We start from the raw sequence: 21,121 nt of genomic DNA on the forward strand, positions 1-21,121 counted from the left end.
TTGAGAGAAAATGAATACAGTGTGAATATAGTCATATTAGTATAGTTTACATATTAAATGTTAAATATATTAACGTATTACTATAACATATTTTAGGGCACCTACTGAAAAAAGAAATATGGCTTTTTTCAATTTCTGCTACCTCATGGACATTTTTAACACATCTTAATTACTGGGGTTTTGTGGGGTTATTCTGAACTGAGACAAAAGCTAAAAGTGAAAATACTGCTGCAACGGTATGCTAAGAACAGAGTACACATTCAGTATGTGTACAAATATTACACCTGCATATTTGTGTAAGGAAAACAAAACTATTGGGTTTGATTAGTCAAACCAAATGGTTTACATCTGTGTTTAGTTTTAATCCCATTTAAGAAGTATACTATGTGCCATTTGATTTTTGCTTTACCCTTTTTTACCTCAAACTTCTCCTGAATGTTTTCTGCTGTTGCGAGTACTCTTTCTCTTTGTGAAAACTTTCAGTAGTTTTGGTTTTGTTTTTCAAACCAGAATGTCTCCTGAAGGGAAATACAAAATAGGAAAGAGACTTTAAAGGGGTCATGAATATCTGTCTGAAGTATCTGTAATAGAAAAGACATTATATCTTTCTATTGATATTTCCATGTATTTTTAGAATTTCCTCCTTAGAATTACATGCAGTAGCTGAGATTGGGGGTTTCCCCCTATTAATATAAAACCTGAATAATTCCATAGTCACTCCATATCACATAACTCTGTATAATTATTTATATTGCGTTTTGTAATCATCTCCTTATTGCTCCTTCTATTTTTGAAATGTCTCTGATCTTTCCTGAGGACTATTTTTAGTTTGCCAATAAATGTTCTTGTACAATTAGTACAATTTTGCAGAGCCTGGTGCATATCTCTATGGAGATTATAACCACAGAATTTTCAATTCCATTTAATGTACAACTTTTTATCCATCCATTCCTCCTACCCTGCCTAGCTGCACACCTGCAGCATTTATGCTCACCTGGATTGTTGATGTTTTGGAGATGGTTCAAATTTCTGTTTAAACCAGGATTTCTTCTGGCATCTCATGTTGAATATCAGAAAATTTGTATGTACAAGCCAGTTTTTATGGTGAATTAGTTCATGATGTAGGCAGAACTAATTTCTAGTAGTAATAATGGTAGAGGTACTGGAAGCCATCTGGTTTTAGAGAGTTATCTTAATCTTTTCAGGTCACTGAGCTAAATGCTGTCTATTACCATGCTGCTTGGAGAACTCGGGGGATCATGAAAAAATCATGTTGATTTGCCCCAAAGACATTCATGGCAGAGATGTATCAGCAGCCCTTCAAGCCCAGAAGGTGCATGTTTGAATCAGCTATATTTTGCATTCACAGTTTGTTCTGCCTTCAGTAATTCACAGTGTGTTTTGCTCTCCTTTCAGAGGCGTGTACAGAGGATGATCTCCGGAGCATCTTCTCTTCTTGTGATAACTTTTTGTAAGTGCAGATAACTGAAATTATGGTTTATTTAAACCAGTATATTAAAACTATGTAAAACTCATGCTGTTGGTTTGAATGAAAAAAATGTTTCACTGGATTGGAATTGAAATAGGAAAGGATTCTTATTTTCCTCCTGAGCCTCAGAAATAAAATGGGCTTTTAAGATAGCATTCAGATAAGAAGGAACAAGGCTTGAGAGGTAAAATGAAACACTGCAGTCACAGTAATGTCAGCTCCCTTGTAAAGACTGCATTGTTTGTACAGAGAGGCCTTGTGTTCTGCTGTGAGAGCTCTACTAAATTTATCTTCTATTGCACTTGTGTCTGTATAAAAGCACCAATGCCTCGAGGTGCATCGAATCCTTTATAATAGATTGTAGTAGTTATTAGTCCTAAGTGGCTGGGAATGAGGTGTGAGACCTGCTGATGACAGCTGCAGCTTTGTGATGGGTGACATTTGTACCACCTGAATAGCTCCTACCTGGCATCATGACTGATGGCTCTTAGGGCTTCAGTTCCAGAGCTTTTGCTTGACTGTCACAGGTATGCCATAGATGGGATGATATCCAGAAACACTCTTTTGCCAACATTTCTGATGCTTGGTTTCAGTACTTTTTATGAGTACTTGGGAAATACCCTTTGGCAAGTTATTACACCTTTGACTGACAGGTAATGACTGCTACAAATAACAGTGCCTGCTTTATCTGTTTCTGTGAATGAAAAGTTAAATGTTTCGTAGATGTTCAGAGTTCTTTCCTACCTCATATATATATATTATGAAGTTATCAAGGCAAAATATATATGAGAATGTATGTGCATTTAGGTCTACATACTTAAGAAATGCTATGATTTTAATGGCCATTACATTTATAATAACTGGAATATTTTTTGCCTAGTCTGTCTGGTCTGAAGGGGAATATGAGCAGATCTTTGCCAAGGTTAATCAGGAGTTCAGCAAAGTTTTTTTCGTTTGTTTGTGAAAGTCCAAACCAGTATTTTGGGGTTTTTTTTCACACCACATACAGTGAAACATTTTTCTTCTGGGTATGTTTTGGCTCCAATATAGAATTTCTTGTTAGAATAAGTGATCCAAAAAGATACACTCAGGCATCCGGGCTGGCTTAATGCTTACAACCCTCAGCTGGGAGGCCTCATTATGGGGCTCAGGTCTTTTAAATAGGCAAAGCAGCCTTTTAATAGGCAAATACAGCCTCCTGTTTCCTGTCCTATGTGATCACTGATAGGATCTTCCTTCTTGATAAAAAATATTGACGCAGTTAGTTTTCTTTTCTAAAATGCGCACTTTCCATGTAGTACCACACCATGATTTTACATGAATATGGAAGAGATACGTTTGTGGTTTAGGACATTAATTATGATGAGAAAGTGGACTTGGAATAAATCATCCATGAAATGTAAGAGTTATAAAAAAGCTCCTGATGTTTTAAAAGTTCATTGCAATGCAAACAATCCCTTTTCATACGTTAAGGCGTTATATTACTCCAACCCAGGCTCTCCACCTAGCAGAGAGTGTTGCTCCTGCAGGACCAGCTGACACAGAGAAGACAGAGACCACGGAAGATTCAGGCTGTGTCCTTGGTGTGATGATGAAAATTTTCAGTTTTTCAGAACACATGGATGATGAGGTGAGATGTTCTGTTAAGCAGTATGGAGATTGTTGTTTAGCTTCTTTTTCATGTGAATTACATTGGAAACTATTGCTTTCAAGAAAAAAAAAGTTCTTGAGTCTTTTAATTTTAGTCTGTAGGTAATACCTATAAAGGTTTGGTCCAGACAGGAGCTTGAGGGTGCTTTGACTAATTCAGTCTTGGTAGAAGTCTAGTCAGTAGTGGCAGTACAGTTAAAGACAATCCATGATCAAATTAGGAAGAAAAAGAAGTGAGTATGTTAGGAGTCCTTCTCTGTCCTCTGCAGACTATAAATACCGAACTTGTAATATCTTCCTCCAAACTTCCTCTTAAACTATAAATGAAGGATGGGATGGTAACACAAAATCACCTATGTGATGTACTACCTAAAAATTACTTTCTCTTCAAACTGTAGGAATATATGTCAATAAATCCCAATCCTACCAGCTTACAATTAAAATTTTGCTATTGAAATCAGTTCAAGTCCTACCATGTTGGTAGGATCCTGGCACCCTATGGGTGAGAAGTTTGGAGGGATTCAACTTTGCAAGAAATCTCAAGGGCTCTCCAGTGCTTTTGAGACATGCCTTGTTTTTCCACCATCCTATGTTTACCTTTTTCCATTTTGGTTTTTGTTTACTCTATACTGTCTCCTCTCTGCATCCCTACTAGTATCCTTTATTCTGTTTCAAAAGATGATTCTTCCTATAGACATGCTTCAGCCACATGCACTCTCAGTGGCTCTAATAGTCCACATAGCTGTAATATAATAACAGCTCTAATTCCTTCTGAATTCAATACCAGACAGATTACTAAAAGCTGATGCCTAAAGTAAAATACGTCTGCTTGCTAAGGTCTAGAAAGTTTTCTTTTTTTATAAGTAGTATCTTTCTTTTAACACTTCTTTGTGTTATCTTTCTTTTAGTAGACTCTATTTCTTGCTGAAAACATTACACTGAAATCCAGTGTATTTATATTTATATAAATATTTATTATTTATAGAAATATATAATATTTACATAATACATAATATAATAAATATTTATTACTATGATCCCTGGATGTGCAGGTCAGACAGAACTACATGAGAACCTTACTGAGGGAAAAATATTGCTGGTTTGTAGCTGGCTGGAACACAAAATCCAAGATCTCCTCTTTGTTGGTATGTAACTTAAGTAATGATTTTTAATGAGGAAATTGTGAAATTGTTTAGCAATAACATTATTATTTTGTGTTCTTTGAAAAATGAGATTTAATGAGATTTTTTTCATTTATGTCATTAAAATTTCTGTGGTTTTGTTCTAAATTTTGAGCAGCTATATTTAGAAAAAAAAGAGTAAAAACCTCTAAAGGCCAACAAGCCTTCCTATAAAAGCATTAAAGCTCTCCAAAAAAAAAAAAATCGAAGCTCCTTAAAAAAGGATGGCATTTTTAGCAATGGTTGTCTTGCAGTTGACTTCCAGACCCTGTACAGCTGCTAGCTGTGTCCCAGTGTCCCCTTGGGACACCACTGCAGCCTGTGCCTGCTCTGAGTTTGGGCGGTACCTGTCTGTGTTTCTCAGATGCCTCTTTTGTGCAACAATGTTATGGAATACTAACAATCACCAGTACCTAATTAGCTCATTTTGCTTTGAACTATGGTCCTTGTCAGCTTTGATTGACATTCTTAATTGTGACTCTCTTGAGGTGTCTGTTTTTAAAAATGTTTGCACACATCAGACATTTGATTTAGCTGACTTATTCTTACCATGCTTAAATACTGATCTGGGTATGTGGATTATGAGGTTTTTTTCTTCCCTAGAACTTGTGCCGTGGTTGTCACTGTCATTGAACTGGTCTCTGAAATGATGTTGGCTGATGAAGGGTTTATTGATGCCTGTCTGTTAGCCAGGAAGTTCACCACCTTGTAACCTCTCTGCAGGGAGCTGCTCCCTGGACAGGTGAGGGTTCTTTGGGCTTCTGGATTTACTACATACCCATTAACACACACTCAATACCAGTGCAGCCGAATACCATATGATAGGAGGGATTTATGCATATTGTCTTGTATTTTAAAGACACTTTCAATCACATTTGCAAAAAAGTATCCTTTCTTCTTACTTTTGGATGTTTATAATGTGTTGGTTTTGCAATAAATACTTGTATATCACCACTTCATACCTGGGATGAGTGACTGCATTGTGCTGCTCTGTAACATCCATGTAAATAACTACCTTTTGGAGAAGAGAATAATAGAGCAAAAATTATTTTGAAAAACAGACAGCATATTGTAATTGAATGAATATGTCTTTAAACTTTCCCCAGTAAAAACAGTGACAGCTGTTTAAAAAAAGGGGGTGGAAAAGCATTTCTAAATAATTCAATTATTATACTACAAAGAATCTGCATTCAGAAATATTAGCTTAAAAATGCAAACCCTAGAAACTGTATGATATCTTCCCTGTATGTATTATGTTTTAACCATCTGCAGCTGCATAATTTTTCACAAGATATTCCTAATATGTATTTTTATCAATGGAATAAACCTTCAACCTTAAGCTATAAACTCAAATAGCAGAAAGGGCCTTTATGAAATAAAAATCAACTTTACTTTTATGCCTGAATAATTTAAAAATTATGTCTAAATATCCTAAAGATTTCCTGACACATTCTTGCAATTTTCTAGAGATAATGAAATTAAACCATGCATATCTAAAGATAATTAATACTGCTTGCATCACTAGAACAAGGATTTTTTGGGTCTAATGGTTACTTTGCCCTGGAGGCATGTTCTGAATTGAGAAAAGTAATTTATGTCATTGTTTGCCACTTCAGTATTAATCATAGTTACAATAATAATATTATCATTAATGTTTGAAGCAAAATTTAGAATATTCTTATTTGTTAACTTTTTGACTCTCATTTGGTTTACTTTAAATGGAAATGGGAGAAATCAAGCACCTCTGAGAAAAAATTCTGGGTTTCTGCATAAAATATACAGCAATTCAGAGAGCTCTGAGGGTATTGCTCCAATGTTGGGACTTTCAGAACCTTAAATACACCTTTGGGACACTAGGACCCTAGCCTATGGAAACTGCTGCAGAAAAGGGTTATCAAGGCTTTCAGTGCACATGTTGTGAAGGGACTTCTGGTCCTGTCACACCATGGCAAATAGAGTCCTCGTACATGAGACAAGCCACACACCAGGCTGCTTTTAAGATGCTCTTTAACACCCTTTCAGACAGCAAAACAGCAATAATTTATTTGTGTGAAAAAACAAAACCACATAACAACAACAAAAATTTGCCTAAATCTAACCATTATCTTATTCAGTACTGTATATTCCTAAATTTCCTGGTTTAATTATCAACTCTGTTTAACTTCTTTGTCCCAATGTACTGTTTCTAAAATGTGAAGACTCCTTTTCAGTGCAGATAACTGGCATCTTTATTACCTCCAAATTTTTTTTTCTTATTGATCATGAACTGTGCTGAGTTTGAAAATGACTTTTTTTTTAATTATTCTTTGTGATGTATTTAATGCATTTGATTCACACTAATAGAGCTACCACTGTCACGGAAGAGGATAGAGGCATGGCATCTGTCAGCTGAAAATGGTGTATTTTTAAGTTGTTAAGCTGCTTCCAGTTTTGTTGTTGTTTTGGGGGTTGGGTATGGTTTTTTTGGCGGAGTTTGTTTGTTTTTTCCTTTTTGGTGGGGGAGGGAAGAGGGAATAGATAATACTAATAGGCTGTATTTACATTGAATTCCTATAGGAAGGTGTAGCTGCAGAATATGTTTTCAAATTTTACCCAGCTGGTAGCAAGTGAAGAATAGGGAGCCAAATGGTGGAATACTAACAATTAAATATATATACATATATGTATATATATTTCCGCCTTTTATATTTTTATTCAATCTCTAATACTGACTGAAAGCCACTGAAAGACTGCAAGTCAATAAAAATGTCTTGTTTTACTCTGTGTGTAAAATGATTGTTTTCTTCATAAACATTACCACTTAGTTTTATTTCGTGTGCTAACCTGACTAAAATGTTTTTGTAGGGCTGTTATGACTGGGGACTACATGCTATCAAGTCAGTTTTGGTAATTGCAGGGTCCCTGAATCAAGGAGACAAGAACAGACCTGAGGACTGGATAAAATATGTTTCTGGTGTTTTGCCTTTGAATAAAAACAGAATCCTAAAAAGAACATTTCATGCTCCTGTGATACATTGTTTACCCTCCTTTTTCATGTGCTTATGTGAGTCTTAAGAGACTTCAATTTGCATAAAATAGTGACAGATGATATCCCAATTTTCACAGGGCTGATCAGTGACCTGTTTCCAGCTCTGGATGTTCCAAGGACGGGGAACCTACAGTTTGAGCAGATGGTTAAACAATCTAGCCTGGAGCTGTACTTGCAGCCAGAAGAGAACTTCATTCTCAAAGTAAAAGAATTCATTGTCTTTAATTACTCCCCTTAAGATTTTTGATCAAAATAATTGGCAGTGGATTGGTTGTATTTGACACAAAGATTATTTTTGAGTATCATAAAGCATTGATAAAGGGTTTCTCAATGACTCAGTATTCTAAAGGCATTTCATTATGGCAGTAATGTTCTCCAGTTTGATAGATATGTCCATTAGGAAATGTGTGTCCTGTTCCGAAAAGCTGTGTACAGTCACTATCTGGAGTGACAAAAATGTTTGTTTGTGCGCAATAAGAAAAGTTTGCATTTGATAGCCAATTCATTGTTGGTCACATATTTATAGTGAGGTAAGAAGAGTAAGGGAACAAAACCAAGAATAAATAAGAAAGTGTGAATTTGGAATGTGCATGGCTACATGTGACTTTTTGGTCCTCTGGCTTTTATGTATAATATAACGCACATTGTGCTATACGCATTAAATGCATGCATGTATTCTCACAAGAATTACTTGCCCATAAGCTAAATTTAAGCACTAATTTAGTCTAATTACAAACAGGGTAAAAAAAGTGAAACAGAAACACTGGCTCGTAGACAGACCAAAAAGAAAGTGCGTATATTCCCAGTTTTCTTCAAGGAACATCCACATCTGCTGTATGTGCCAGCACACTCCTTACTTTTATTAGGGTATACTGGAAATTACTAAGCTGGTTGAATGTGACTGATCAGAAGATTTATAAAGGATTTTGTGCTCTTCTCTCTCTTGTTCCATAACCCTGACAGAAGGGGAAAAGCAAAAAAGTGTGCCTTGGAGTGTTATGAATTTTACAATCAGCCTTCTACAGCGTAGTTTGTTTCCTTCTAAATGGGTAAATCAGAAGAAAAGCACTGAGGATCATGAACGTGTTCCTGTTAGGCCTTGGAAAATCAGAGTGAATACTCACTAAAACAGGAATCTACAAGCAGCCAAGCTATTTCTATTCTGTGACTCACACAACTATTTTTTTGGAAGCAATGTATTACTTTAGGAGACTGACTTTTTTTTATGAATTACAGTTGTACAACTGATTGCGGAATCCACTCTGCTAAAGCAATGGCAGAACTGTGATAACCGTTCTGTATCCTTGGGTTTTCACAGTCCTGCTGGACTATGTGGCTGTCTGGCAGGATAGGATTTCCTCTCACTTGCTGAGGTAACAGCTTTAATTCCTTTGCACTAACTCTCTTATAATTTTCTGAGAAACCATGTTGCTTGATGTAACAGTAGCTTTGCTGAGGCAAATCTGCCAAGACAGTGCAAGCTAATTTTTTCCTATTAAAGGGAATAAGAATGTGAAAGGAAAAAAAAAAAAATCTTGTGAATAATTGTGTTTCTGTGATAAGAACTACAACAGGAGAGGAAAGGTGCTCACTGTGTGCCCCTTCTTCATGTTGGAGATTTTAAACTGCAGGAGCAACTGGCAGTGTGTCACTGTTTGTCACTGGAATTGCAGGGAGTGGAAAGTGTAAGGTACCTGCCTGCCTATGTAGCATGTTTTCCATCTCACATTGTAAAGAAACTGCCATGGCTCTTGCATAAAATATTCTTCATGTTGCCTTTGCCTGAGGCTGCAGGGTAATAACACACTGCTGAGGCTATTTGGTCAGCCATATGATGAGCAATAGAAAGTTCAAATGTTGCAAACAAATTCTACGTTTTCTGTGTTGTTTGCATGTCCCAAAGGACAGTTAATCATGGCGTGAAGTAATGAACACTCAATTTGACAGATAGACTAAGTAATACTTTGTTCTGGAAGGAGAAGCAGGATGTTTTAATTAGGCTTCTAGACAGACATAATGGAATTTCTTGCCAAAACACTAGACAAATAATTCTAATACATAATGCTTGCCTATTTCTGCTACTGAATGCTGGCAGCTGCATAGATTTTCTTCTCCATTTAACACTTTCTATTAGAATTTAGTGCAGAATACAGCTATTTCAGACTGGAAGTCTTCTTTCCTATCCTTAGGCTTATTGGAAATTTGGGACTAAACCAGCACAGAGACAAGAGTAAATTAATGCAAACTGCTGGCTGAGTGCTGGCATTCAGTCAGAGATCCAGTTCAGGAAAAAGTCAGAAATTCCTACTCTATGAATATGGTGTCACTAACACTCACCCTGTCCCTTCTCTTCAGGTTCTGAAAGTTCTTCATCACATTTATGTGAACACAAAAGAAATACCCATTTGGAATGAACTTAATGCAGAAGTTCTGACAGCTGATGAACTGTGTGGTTTTTACACACCAGGAAATCTGAGAGTGGGAAGACGGCAAGAAACATGTGTTCTTGCTAGGATGTCATTCTCCATCCAAAATGGATGACACAAACATGTAGGAGATAGAATTCTTCCATTTTTCTGAGGTTTTGATGCAACGAGATGTGGGTGCAGTGCACTGGTGGTTCTCCAAAGGTTGGAGGGCAGGGCAGGATGCTGGAGGACAAAAAGTATTTGTCTGAACAGTGCTGATCCAGCTGCCTTGAAGGGCCGTTGTTTTTTCTCCAGACCCGTGTACCTCCCTTATCTCATCCATACCATTAAAACTATGGTTTTAATGGTATAAAACAGTTATACCATTAAAACCATAAAACAGTTTCTCCTGTAATCAAAACAGAAATAGGTCATTATTACATAAAATTCAGTCATTTTGCTGTATTGACTGTTCACTGAAATTTTTTTGTTATTTTAAATAACCACCTAATGAACAAGCAAAGGATGAAAACATGGGTTTGATGGTACAAAAGCTGCTTGTTTCAGCGATGTACCATCTTCTGAAATTTTAATTGCAGTGCAATGTTATTGTTGAAGCACTTAAGTGATAAGATTCTGTTGAATTATAATTTGCAGTTCTTCTGTCATCTTCTCTGAGAGGACAAACCAATATTACCCATGAGGGGCAAAAAAAGGTTGTCTTAAATAGGGATGTGTATATCCTATGTAGACTGAGTCCTTCAACACTGTTGTGGATGCTAACAAGATGAGCCATTGAGACAATTACAGTGGCTTCCTCTCTACTTATTTTGCCATTTTCTTCTTCCTCTATTTTTTCTGGAGGCAGTTTTGCAGTGTGCATTCCTTGTTCCTTTTATTCTTTTAATTTCTTTGGGTTTTACTATTGCTAAGTAATATTTTAGTACCTAACTAACACTTTGTCTTACCTATTTGGTACAACAAAAAGCCTTAAGTTAGCCTGCAAATACTGTAATGCTGGTTGTGCCTCCTAGATGTGAGCTGATGTAATTTGATATATCAATGATTAGATTATTGAAACTGGTGTTTGGAAAGTCTCTCGGTAAAACAGATTTAAGATTCCCTTGCTGAAGTCCTTGCATCGCTGTACTATGGAAAGTTAGGGTAGAAAATCTGAATCAGTCAGTCTAAGCACAGCAGGATACAGCCTTCTTCTTTCCTTCTTATTAATGATACAGCTAAATCAATCTTGTGGGCTCTCTTAAATGCTGTGATGTAATGAAATCCGAATCTAAGCTCTGAATGTGACCTTTGGAAAGTGATTGGAGTTTTGTGCTTTCCTGTCTTAGAAACTTAAACCCCAGTAACCCTCCGGTTACATAGCAAGTTGCCTGGTGGGGTGAGCTATATAATCTAAGTCAATCTGAGAAACACAAAGTGGCATTTCCAAGAAATATTTTGGAGCACCTAAATTTAGAGTCCTGCTCTGACTCATCTTCTGGTTATTTCCATTGACCTTGAGAGAGATTTTTTTTCCCTCCTCTGCTTTTATCTGCTTTCAGGAGAACTCACATCGGCAAAGCAGGCTACTCACCTTTTGAAGTAGTTAAACTCTAACAAACTCATACAAGGTCAAGTAAAACCTTTAGAATTTGTCATCCCCTGTGATTCTGGTAAAAAATTCTAGGCATGTTCAAACAGAGTTTGTTTAGCTTGTTCAAGGAATGGTGTACGCACTGTGTTGCAGATAATTCTCTGTGGCACTGTTATAAACATGATTGCCCTGACCACGTTCTTGTTAAACAGCATATCTTAACTTTCTTTTGCTGAAAAGATTACTGATGATTTCTAGGTTCTGACCCTTACAAGCAATGAACGTGTTTTTATGACTCTGACAATGTGGCTGCTGTTTGAGGTAAATGTTTAAAAGCTGCTCCCCCAGCTACAATATCCAGAGCTGATATTCATCACCCAAAACTCCAGGACCTGGAGTAGAACCTGTGAGTATCTGTTGCTATTAGTTGGCATTTTTTTAACATCCAGTTTGAAGATTAATTGAAACAAACTTCATTATTTATACTTGGTCTTCCTTCTAATTTTTATTATGTTAATTTATTATTTATTTGGTGGCCACATATATCCTCAAAGAGGCATTTCAGAGAATTTTGCCATCAGTTAACTGGGTTTTTTTCCTCTCTTATGTGTACTGTTTAATCTGAGCAGCAGTGTGGTGGGCTGACCCTGGTTGAATGACAGGTGCTCACCAAGACACTATTACTCCCCCTCATCAGCTGGACAGTGGACAGAAAAATATGATGAAAGACCCTTGGGTCAAGATAAGGACAGGGAAATCAAATACTCAGCACAGTATCATGGGCACAACAGATTCAACTTGGGGAAATTAATTTTATTTATTACCAGTCAAATCACAGTAGGATAGTGGTAAAAAAAAATCCCGAATCTTAAAAATGCCTTCCTTCCACTCCTCTCTCTTTCCCAGTTTAACTTCGCTCCCCATTTTTTCTACCTTTTCACCCCATTAGCACAGGGGGATGGGAAATGGGGTTGCAGTCAGCTCATTGTTGTCTCTGCTCCTCCTTTCCTCTCAGGGTAAGTACTCCTCACACTCTTCCCCTGCTCCCTCACGGGGTCCATTCCATGGCAGACAGACCTCCATGAATTTCTCCAACTTGAATCCTTCCCTCAGGCTGCAGTTCTTCATAAACTGCTCCAGCGTGGGTCCCCCATGAGGTTACAAGTTGTGCCTGCAAACTGCTCCAGCGAGTGCTCCTCTCTGCAGGTTTGTGGAACGAGCCAAAGCTGGCTGGTCATTTCCTTCTAGAGCAGCTAACAAGCAATTTGCAAGTTTCCATATGAAGCTATTTTGAGAATGAAATGTTGCTTTAACACAACAATCTATTCTGAGAGTGAAAAGCAAGTGCACCTGTAATAACAAGGTTCTTGTCCCATGAGAATCAGGAAAGAAAATATGTAAACAGTCCAAGAATAGATAATTTGATCAACAAGTAGAAAACCTTTTACTAGTCAATAGAATAATTAACAAGAAAGTTATTAACCACATTAAGTTGCCCACAAGGTTTATAAAACTGCATAAAATACAGCATGCCACCATAATAAAGAGCCTTCTGGAGATTTTACTATGTCACTCTATATGTCATGTACAACAACGACACAGGTTCACAGATCTTCCCAGAAACCTGCCCTATCATAGGCTTCTCATAGGATTCCAGCCTTTTTCTGGCATCTGCCTGCTTCTATGTGGCATACCCTTTATCCATAGTAAAAGAAGTTCCAGCTCCAAGTCCATTTAAATCATTGAAAATAATACCCACAGCAAATGTACACCACAAATTGAAGCCTTAACATTATCCTATGGCCACATTTATGCACAGATACTTTTTTTTTTGCCAGCTAAACTAACTTCACACAAACAATGTGTATGAAATCTAGAGGAGGAAAATCACTTCATCAGCTTTCCACTATGCTCTTGAACAACTTATAAAGTGAGAGCCATATTTTTGGAAGACAAATGGTAGAAGGTGTGAAATATGATAAATACACCTGTCAGTGGATGAATAGAAAGCATGACCTATTAGTTGTAATTGCCTCAGTTTGAAGGTATGATTATTTTTACACTTCTTTAGTGTGTTCTCCATAGGGTATTCTCAAGTGATTCATGGTGTTTTGATTGCATTAACTTGTATTCTACAACTTTTTAATACTTAGACAAGTAGGAATTTTCCTGGGGAGATTAGAAGTCTGTGGACATAGAAACATGGATCTGATGGTCAAAAGGTATAGTCCATTACTAACTCTCCTGTTGTCTTTGAGGGTTAATATTTGATAGGAAAATGCAGAGCTTGGAAAATAAATATTTATCAGGCAGTTGAAGAGCTTGGAAAAGAAAGATTTATCAGGCAAGGAAGCTTTTAGCTGCTTACAGTAATTAAAGCTATTTATTGCCAACTCTTTGTCCAAATGGTTTTAGGTAAGGTGAAAAACAGGCAAAAAATTAAACTGAAATAATTGAGAAATTAAACCACCTACATCTTTCACCAGTCTTTGCTTCTCTAACAGTTATAGGAAGCCTGGTGTTCTGTAAAGCCTGAGGTGAAGCAAATGCATTTCAGCTACAAAAGATTTCAAAAGCTTCCTATTAGAAGAAGTTGAATAAAAATACTGCATAAAAGGTAATCCAGTAAAATAATTTCTTTTAGCAATTCTTTGAGAATAAAAGAATGGTGTATCTTGTTTCATCACTCTTTAGAATTTTGTCCTAGACAGAGAGAGAGACATAAATTACAGTTTGCTTCTAAAAGTAAACTGTGATGTGCAAGTGTTTGATGGGTTTTTTCCTTTTCAATTTTAGTCAATCTTTCTTCATACATTTTAGACTATATATCTCCCATACTTTATTGATTTACTTGTAATAAAAGGCAAAGAATTCTTGCTTGTTGGAAATGTTGGAGTAGGAAAAACAGTGTTTATAGGAAATAGGCTTGGTGCTGACTCTGAAAACAGTCTCCAGTACCACACAACATCAGCAGTGCTCCTAAGTTCCATACAGATGTGTGAAACTTGTCTTCCCTCACAAAATATATAAAAAATATAATAAAATATATTAAAATCGCCAAAAATATAAAATTATAAAATATATTCCACAGTTGTTACAGTCTTAACGTAACCATTGGCTACTGCTCTTGTCTGGGCCTTGGCAAAGCTCATTGCTTTGCAAACTGAAAAACTTTGAAAGTTTTGTCAAGCGAGGGGAAAAGAGAAGGATGAAATTGATTGGGGCAAACTGGAACTGACACTGTGCCCCCACAAGTTGCTGTCTGATTGCAGATGAGAAAATTTGGCTTTACCTCTGTTCACAAGAAGCCTTGAGCCAGCTTTGCCCTGGCCTGGGTGTCTCTGCATGGTGCCTGTGGCTGTACCAAAATGGACAGTCAGAAGTTGAGTTTGCTTTTGCTAGGTACCATAAAACATCCAAGGAGGGTCACTCCTGTCTGGTGGAGTTTGGAGTGTCTGTTGATGAGAAGGGTGCAGATCAAAGGAAATGTTAATGTAAAACACAAATGGAGAAGGTTGCATGGTGGCCAAAAATGTTATACTTTTGGTAGATTTTGAACTAAGAGGAGTCAGACAGTCAAAGCAAAATAGGCTCATAAAAGCTGTCTGTTTAGCTCTTCATGAAGAATACAATCAAGGGAGAACCCAGCTGTCAGTGGATATGCCCTCTTTGTCATCTCTTTTTTATCCTTCCTGTAACTTGAACTGTAAGCAAATATACAGGAAAAACTATCTGCTCTCTTTGCTGTACAACTTTTCATGCCATAAAAAACACTAGAGAAGTAAGTTAATACACTGGCTGGTCATTTTAAATGTCCTAGAGAAGATGACAAAATATTTTTCAGTTTTAAAAACTTTCTATGATTTTAGAAGTCATAAGATAAAATCTTTAGAAGCATGTAAGTGTGTTTGATGTGTGATTTAACTGCTTTTGCAATCAGTGGTCTAATTATTCAGCCAATCTACATCACTGCTAATGGATTACATTTTCACCAGGTTTAGAAAAGTAGGTATAAATCCACAAATCTTAATTGAATGAGCTTTTACTCTGTTTTTTCTTTCATGTCTTGTGTTAATTCCTTCTGTATTCACATCAGATAAGCAAAGACCATTTTGTTGTCTTTATACCTTAGTTTATTCTTTGAAGTGTTTCCAAATTCACGCTAACATAGAATCCTGCATTAACAAACCTTAATCGCCTTCTTGCCCATCAAAATGAATGGAAAGATTAGGAGAAAAGAAATTTGCTGTGCGTCAGAGTGAGATCATGAGCTGTTGTAAACTGTCATAGCTCCTTTAATGGGGAATCAGCCTTAAAAGGCTTTCAGAAATTCCTCTGATCAGGGAGGGATTTTTCAGCTAATGACTGCCATTCCAGTAGCAGCCATGGCCATGGCTCTAGAGTACAAAAGCATAACACTTTCCATTGCAAAGAGAAGCTGATGAAAGGAGCTCCTGGGCAGCAAAGGCTGTGTATTCTTCTTGCAGGAAACTTCTTAAATAAACCAAGGATGTAGGGTCAGCATCACAGGGGCTTGTTCTCCAAGCGTGTAACACCCACCAACAGTCTTGTGGCATAAAATTTGAGAGGTTATGAGCCTTTAAGGATTTGCTGTGAAGTTTTAGTAGTGTACCTTTACATTTTAAGTCAGGGTTGTAAACCATCCACTGCTCCTTCCAAGAAAAGTTAAGACAGGTACAAAGCAGTGGACTCAATGTCTGCAGCTCTTCCTTCTGCCCACTGCTCATCAGCCCAGGTTCCTCTTGTTAAATCCTCTTCTACCAAGTCCCTACCTTCACCTGTCACAGCAGGTGAACTGCATGACAATCCAGAAACAAAGTATATTGTGTTCCCTTTCCATTGTGTTTACAGCACTGTCTCAGTGAGCTGTGATGGAATGATCTTGTACTGTCATGTGTAGATCAACATTATGGCCTCTTACCTTATTTTTGTGTTTCTGTGTACCAATATTTCTTCCTGGAAAATGCATTCAAGTGATACACTGAAGTGCCTTCATGCGTCTTAAGCCATCACTCCAAGCAATTATTTGGAACAGTCAAATTGTGGATTGTTTTCATGATGGAAAGAGTCATTCACAGCAAATTGCACAAATGAGCAATTTAAATTAAGTCTTTGTTCATAAAAAAGAGCTTAAGAGATGAACTTGTTAAAGTGCAGTGATTCATAACTGTTCATTGCTATGTTCTTTCCATAGTTCAGAGGTTAAAGGATTTTTCTTACAGATCATATCACTTTTAATCTGCAGTATTTTCTGTCAGGTCTCGTCTTATCTGTAGCCACATAACTTCTTTTGAGGTATCTGCTGGAGTGGGTGAGATTAGCATGTAGTGTAGGGTTTTATTTAGCATTCCCCGAGGCATATGACTCACCCACTCTGTCTCTAGAACAGCAGAAAATTTCAAAATGTTGCCTGATGGAGGCACGTTCTGATGCAAACTAATATTAGTACATTAATTCTGGGGTCCTCAGTAATAATGAAGTCTGGAACACTGCCACAGAGAACAAAAATGTGTAAGTGTTTATAATTGTGGACATTATTAAAAAATTTAGATAAGGTTAAGATCAAGAGGGATGATTCCTAATTTGGGATTTAAAATTGTGGGCACACATTGAGCTAAAAGAACAGAATAGTCTTTTATAAAATTAAGAGATTTTAAGCCTTTCATATGCACATAGTTTCTGCAAAAAAGTTTTTTCCTTTCTGTGGTAAGAAAGCGGGGTAAGTGCAGCCACAGCTTTTACCCCCAAAATTTATGATCATCCAATTGCAACTATGTTAAGGTTCTCCATTTCTGTCCTGTCTTTCAGCACACCCTCACTCTTTATCTTCTTGCTTTACTTCTCCAGTCAATAACCATCCTTTCAGCTGACTGTGACTAGACAGAAATGGCCTTGGAAGTGCTTGTTACCTTCATTGAGCTCACCAGTCAGAACCACTATTGAAGTTTGCAGATGATTCATTTCACTGAAAAATCCATGACAATACTTCTGTAGTCCTCCTGGAAACTGCTTGCAGGGATGCATTTGTTCATTCTGCTTTGCCCAAGGAACTAATAAGTTTGCTGCGAGTCAGGACCATGGCAGTGCTGTCATGTCCAGCTTTCATCTTCCCCTGTGCAAGTGCAGTTTCCATTTCCTACAAGCTCTCATGAACATGTTGCCCAGTTTTTAAATAAGCAAGACAAGTTCAAAACCATATGCTTAGATTTCTGTTTGGGTTTTTTTCCCAACCCAAAGTATTTCAATGCACAGTGCAACAGAAAAAAATAAAAGTCTGTAGTTTGCATTTTTTCCTCTTCTATTTATTCTACATGGAATGGATAAGGGTTTTTTTAACATACATACAGGCATTTCTTGTTGAAATATTAAAATCTTATTAAATTTGGGCTTTTATCATCTCAAAATCAATAGCAGGTGTATCCCAAATTCATTACATTACTGACTGGACAAAAAAATTTGGGTTGGATGTACAAAACTTTTAAGAAATCTCTTTCCTCTTGCCAAACAGTATTGAGTTTGCATTTAATTCTCTGCTGTGCTGTGAGGATTTTAAGCATTGTATTCGTTAAATGTTTCATAACCCCTTTGGTTCAAATCCCAGCTCTGAGACAGAGAGAATTTAGGATGCTAGTTGAAGATGAGAGCCTCAGTCACTATGACATACTGAAGTTTTCCTTGAAGTCCATCTATTACTGTGGTTTTATTTTGTGCCAATTATTTTCTGTGATAATTTGAACAAAAATATATGACCTAGGGAGGTTGCTAGTTTTCCAGTCCTGCTTTAATAAATTCCTGGTGATTTCTGCAGGTTTTTGTTTCTATGCACAAAATTGAACGAGGGCAATTAGAAATGTATCTGTGGAATACTTCACTAATTGGAAAAAGTTGAGGAATGCATCGTACCAGAGTTCAGCATTATAACAATGCTTAAAAAGTTGTTTTCTTCTGTGTTTTCAACATGACAGTAGCTTTCTGTAGCTATTTTTCCCCTTACACATCTAAGGGAAGCAGTGCAGTTGGCTAAAAACTGTATCAACTCAAAGTTTATGTTTCAGTATTTTACAGTTCTGATGAATACATAAGGGTCTTTAAGTTAATTTGCTCACTCTTGTAGTACATTTGTAACATGATGGTCTGCACTGACCATTGTGCAAGCACCTCATTTGGGGGAGTAGGCTGAAATTTAGTACAATCACCTTAACATTCTTTTGTCTGGGAGATGATATTGCATTAGATTCTTGATTAAATGTCCTGATTAAATGATATCTGTCATTCATATTTTTGCACTTTACTTATTTTGGTAAAAATCTTATTTAATTCTTCCTGGGAGAAGGAGAAAATAATCTACTCACTGATTAATTTTTTGAGTGTCAGGATACCTGGGGATTTCACATTCAAAGCATTTCATTTTCAAAGGATGCAGAAGGATATGCTGTGAAATTTTCAAAAGCTGTGAAGTAGTCAGTGAACTAAATCAACAAGAGTTTTCTAGAAATCATAATTCTGGGGTAATATATTCTCAAAGACTATCTGTGAGTTTCACTGATTGCTAAGGACTTCAATAGTCAAAAAAACTCCAACCTTGCACATGGTTAAACACTCTAAATTTTAGCCATCATGATTTTGGATTCTTGATTTTGTTTCATTTCAGTGTTGCTTCATGTGGTAATAATTTTTATGCCTTTGCGTTACATTCCAGGGATGTTTGGAAAAAAAAGCTGGAGAAAGAGCATGGTCATACCTATGTTCCAGAAAAAGAATGAGAAACTTTTCTATTTTATTGGTGATTTGAATATGGCAGAAGTGGATAGATGTGGAATGGTTTGGCCTTGTGCATTGATTCAGCAACATATTGATTATGGACACTGGCAAGCATTTGCTTCTTCCTTAATGTTATAATTTTTGTGCTGGGGTCCATGATGGCAACCTTAAACCACAGAATAAACAGAAAGCTTTGAAATTCATTGATTAAAGAGAAAAGCATATGCTCCTTGGAGGTTATAAACCATTTTAGAAAAGAGAAACAGAAAGTGAAGGGGCTGTGGAGCCTTGGAAGGAAAGTATCCTTCAGCTGCTTTTGATGGAGCTGCTGGATGTTGGCCCCAATGATTGACTGTAGAGAGCAGGGATAGCTGAGATACAGAAACTGATTCCTTAAATTGCAGGTATTTAGCCTCTAACACCTTCTATGTTTTCTTCATCTGTAAAGACAACAGACAAAATCCATAGAAACTTTATGATACTGGTTCAAATAAACAGCCTTTTTCTGCCATGAGAATAAAAACATAGAAGATGGCCACTGAAGGACAATTCAGTTGATTTGGGCAATTAAGGTGATCACAGAATCTCAGACCTGTTAGGGTTGGAAGGGAAATCAGTAGAGCATCTAGTCTAAGATGCCAAGACAGTGCCACCTAGAGTAAGGTGACAATTGACTTACTTTCTAAATGGCAATCTAATGTTTTGGCCATTAAAATGTATTGGATTCCTTCACCAGAACTTGTGTAAAAATAAAGTTTCCAGTCCAAAATCAACAGATTAGTGTTTTAGTTCATTCTGTTACAGGAAGACCAATGTTATGTGTAAACATTTCACTGTTATCATAAATATGCATTAAATTCTTGCTCAGACACAAGCATGTCATCTTATATGACATAAAAAAGTATGTGACTTACAAAGAAAACATTTTGAATGATCTGTACTGTTGTTGCTTCTTTTAATCCAGATGAATTGTATAAATTTTTTCACTAGGTCATACTTCATCCCATGAAGGAATGACACAAGGCATCTACTGAGTATCGTGTTAAAGAACAAGATGTAAAGAGAAAAAAAAAAAAAAAAAAAAGGAAGTGACTACTCAAATCTGAAACCTCTCTTGCATGGAGAAATCAGTCAGGTCTAATTCAGTGACATGCAAAGCTAACGTCTCAATGCTCGCCTGTTTTCTTCCCGTAACTATACTCTTTTTGAGACAGGAAAGCTTTTATTCTTTCACAAAGATTTCAGAGTTAAGATCTCAAAATCCCTAGTGCTTAAAAGGTTTGATGCTTCTTTCTTTTGAATGGTTTTGAATTATTTTAAAACAAAACCTAGCTAAAAATTTAAAATTTTTGTTTTTACAAAACAGATCAAATCAAGAAAAATGCTGACCATGCAATTCAGGAATTTAATATGACTACTTAAGAATTCTAAAACAGAGTAAAATTCATTACAAGCACATGGAAAGAAAGTGAATGCATTATTTTATTAAGTTCTGGGAAGGAAGGATTTGTTGATTTGAGCAGGGAATAGCTGCATTATTCATGAGTTTTTATTTTATAGCATTTCTTTTAAAGACCTGCTCATCCTAGTTCAGATGTACACTAACATCTTAAGAAACAAGACTCTCTTCCCATTTGGACAAAAAGAATACAAATTGCCAGCAACTGGAATCCCTTTTTTTAAAGCTTTATTTTATTTCACTTTTTAGGTGGTCTCCTTTTAATTCACCAGGAGCTGTGTCATCTGGAGAGACAGAAAGAGTATTGGATAATGCAGCAAATAGAGGAGCACAACCCCTGATACTCCATGATGATCTTTGCCGGGCTTTTTTTCTTCTTGAGATCAGCTAATTTTCCTCTTATCTGTGATGAGTGATGATTGTGTGCATTCTCAGACTGATTTGTACTTCTTTTGACCATGCTTTACTCATCTCCAAGTGTGTTTGGAACCAGTTTCATTACAAAAAAAAAAACCTTTATCATCAGAAGC

The 21,121-nt window shown here is 36.6% G+C and overlaps 1 protein-coding gene and 1 pseudogene across 1 annotated transcript in view; both read left to right on the forward strand.

The window, feature by feature from the left end:
* The first annotated feature begins 1,150 nt into the window (after nucleotides 1-1,150).
* LOC136364889 (dynein axonemal heavy chain 11-like) lies at nucleotides 1,151-4,292 on the forward strand (annotated as a pseudogene).
* Nucleotides 4,293-4,559: 267 nt separating this feature from the next.
* The window catches only part of DNAH11 (dynein axonemal heavy chain 11), a 69,787-nt gene continuing 53,225 nt past the window's right edge, over nucleotides 4,560-21,121 (forward strand). Inside the window, 9 exon segments of the mRNA XM_066340541.1 lie at nucleotides 4,560-4,663; nucleotides 4,924-5,062; nucleotides 7,165-7,253; nucleotides 7,352-7,565; nucleotides 8,980-8,992; nucleotides 8,995-9,038; nucleotides 9,704-9,802; nucleotides 9,804-9,898; nucleotides 20,841-20,892. Of these exon segments, the coding sequence (XP_066196638.1) occupies nucleotides 4,560-4,663; nucleotides 4,924-5,062; nucleotides 7,165-7,253; nucleotides 7,352-7,565; nucleotides 8,980-8,992; nucleotides 8,995-9,038; nucleotides 9,704-9,802; nucleotides 9,804-9,898; nucleotides 20,841-20,892 (849 nt within the window).

This window comes from Sylvia atricapilla, chromosome 1 (assembly GCF_009819655.1).
Source record: "Sylvia atricapilla isolate bSylAtr1 chromosome 1, bSylAtr1.pri, whole genome shotgun sequence".
Lineage (NCBI taxonomy): Eukaryota > Metazoa > Chordata > Aves > Passeriformes > Sylviidae > Sylvia > Sylvia atricapilla.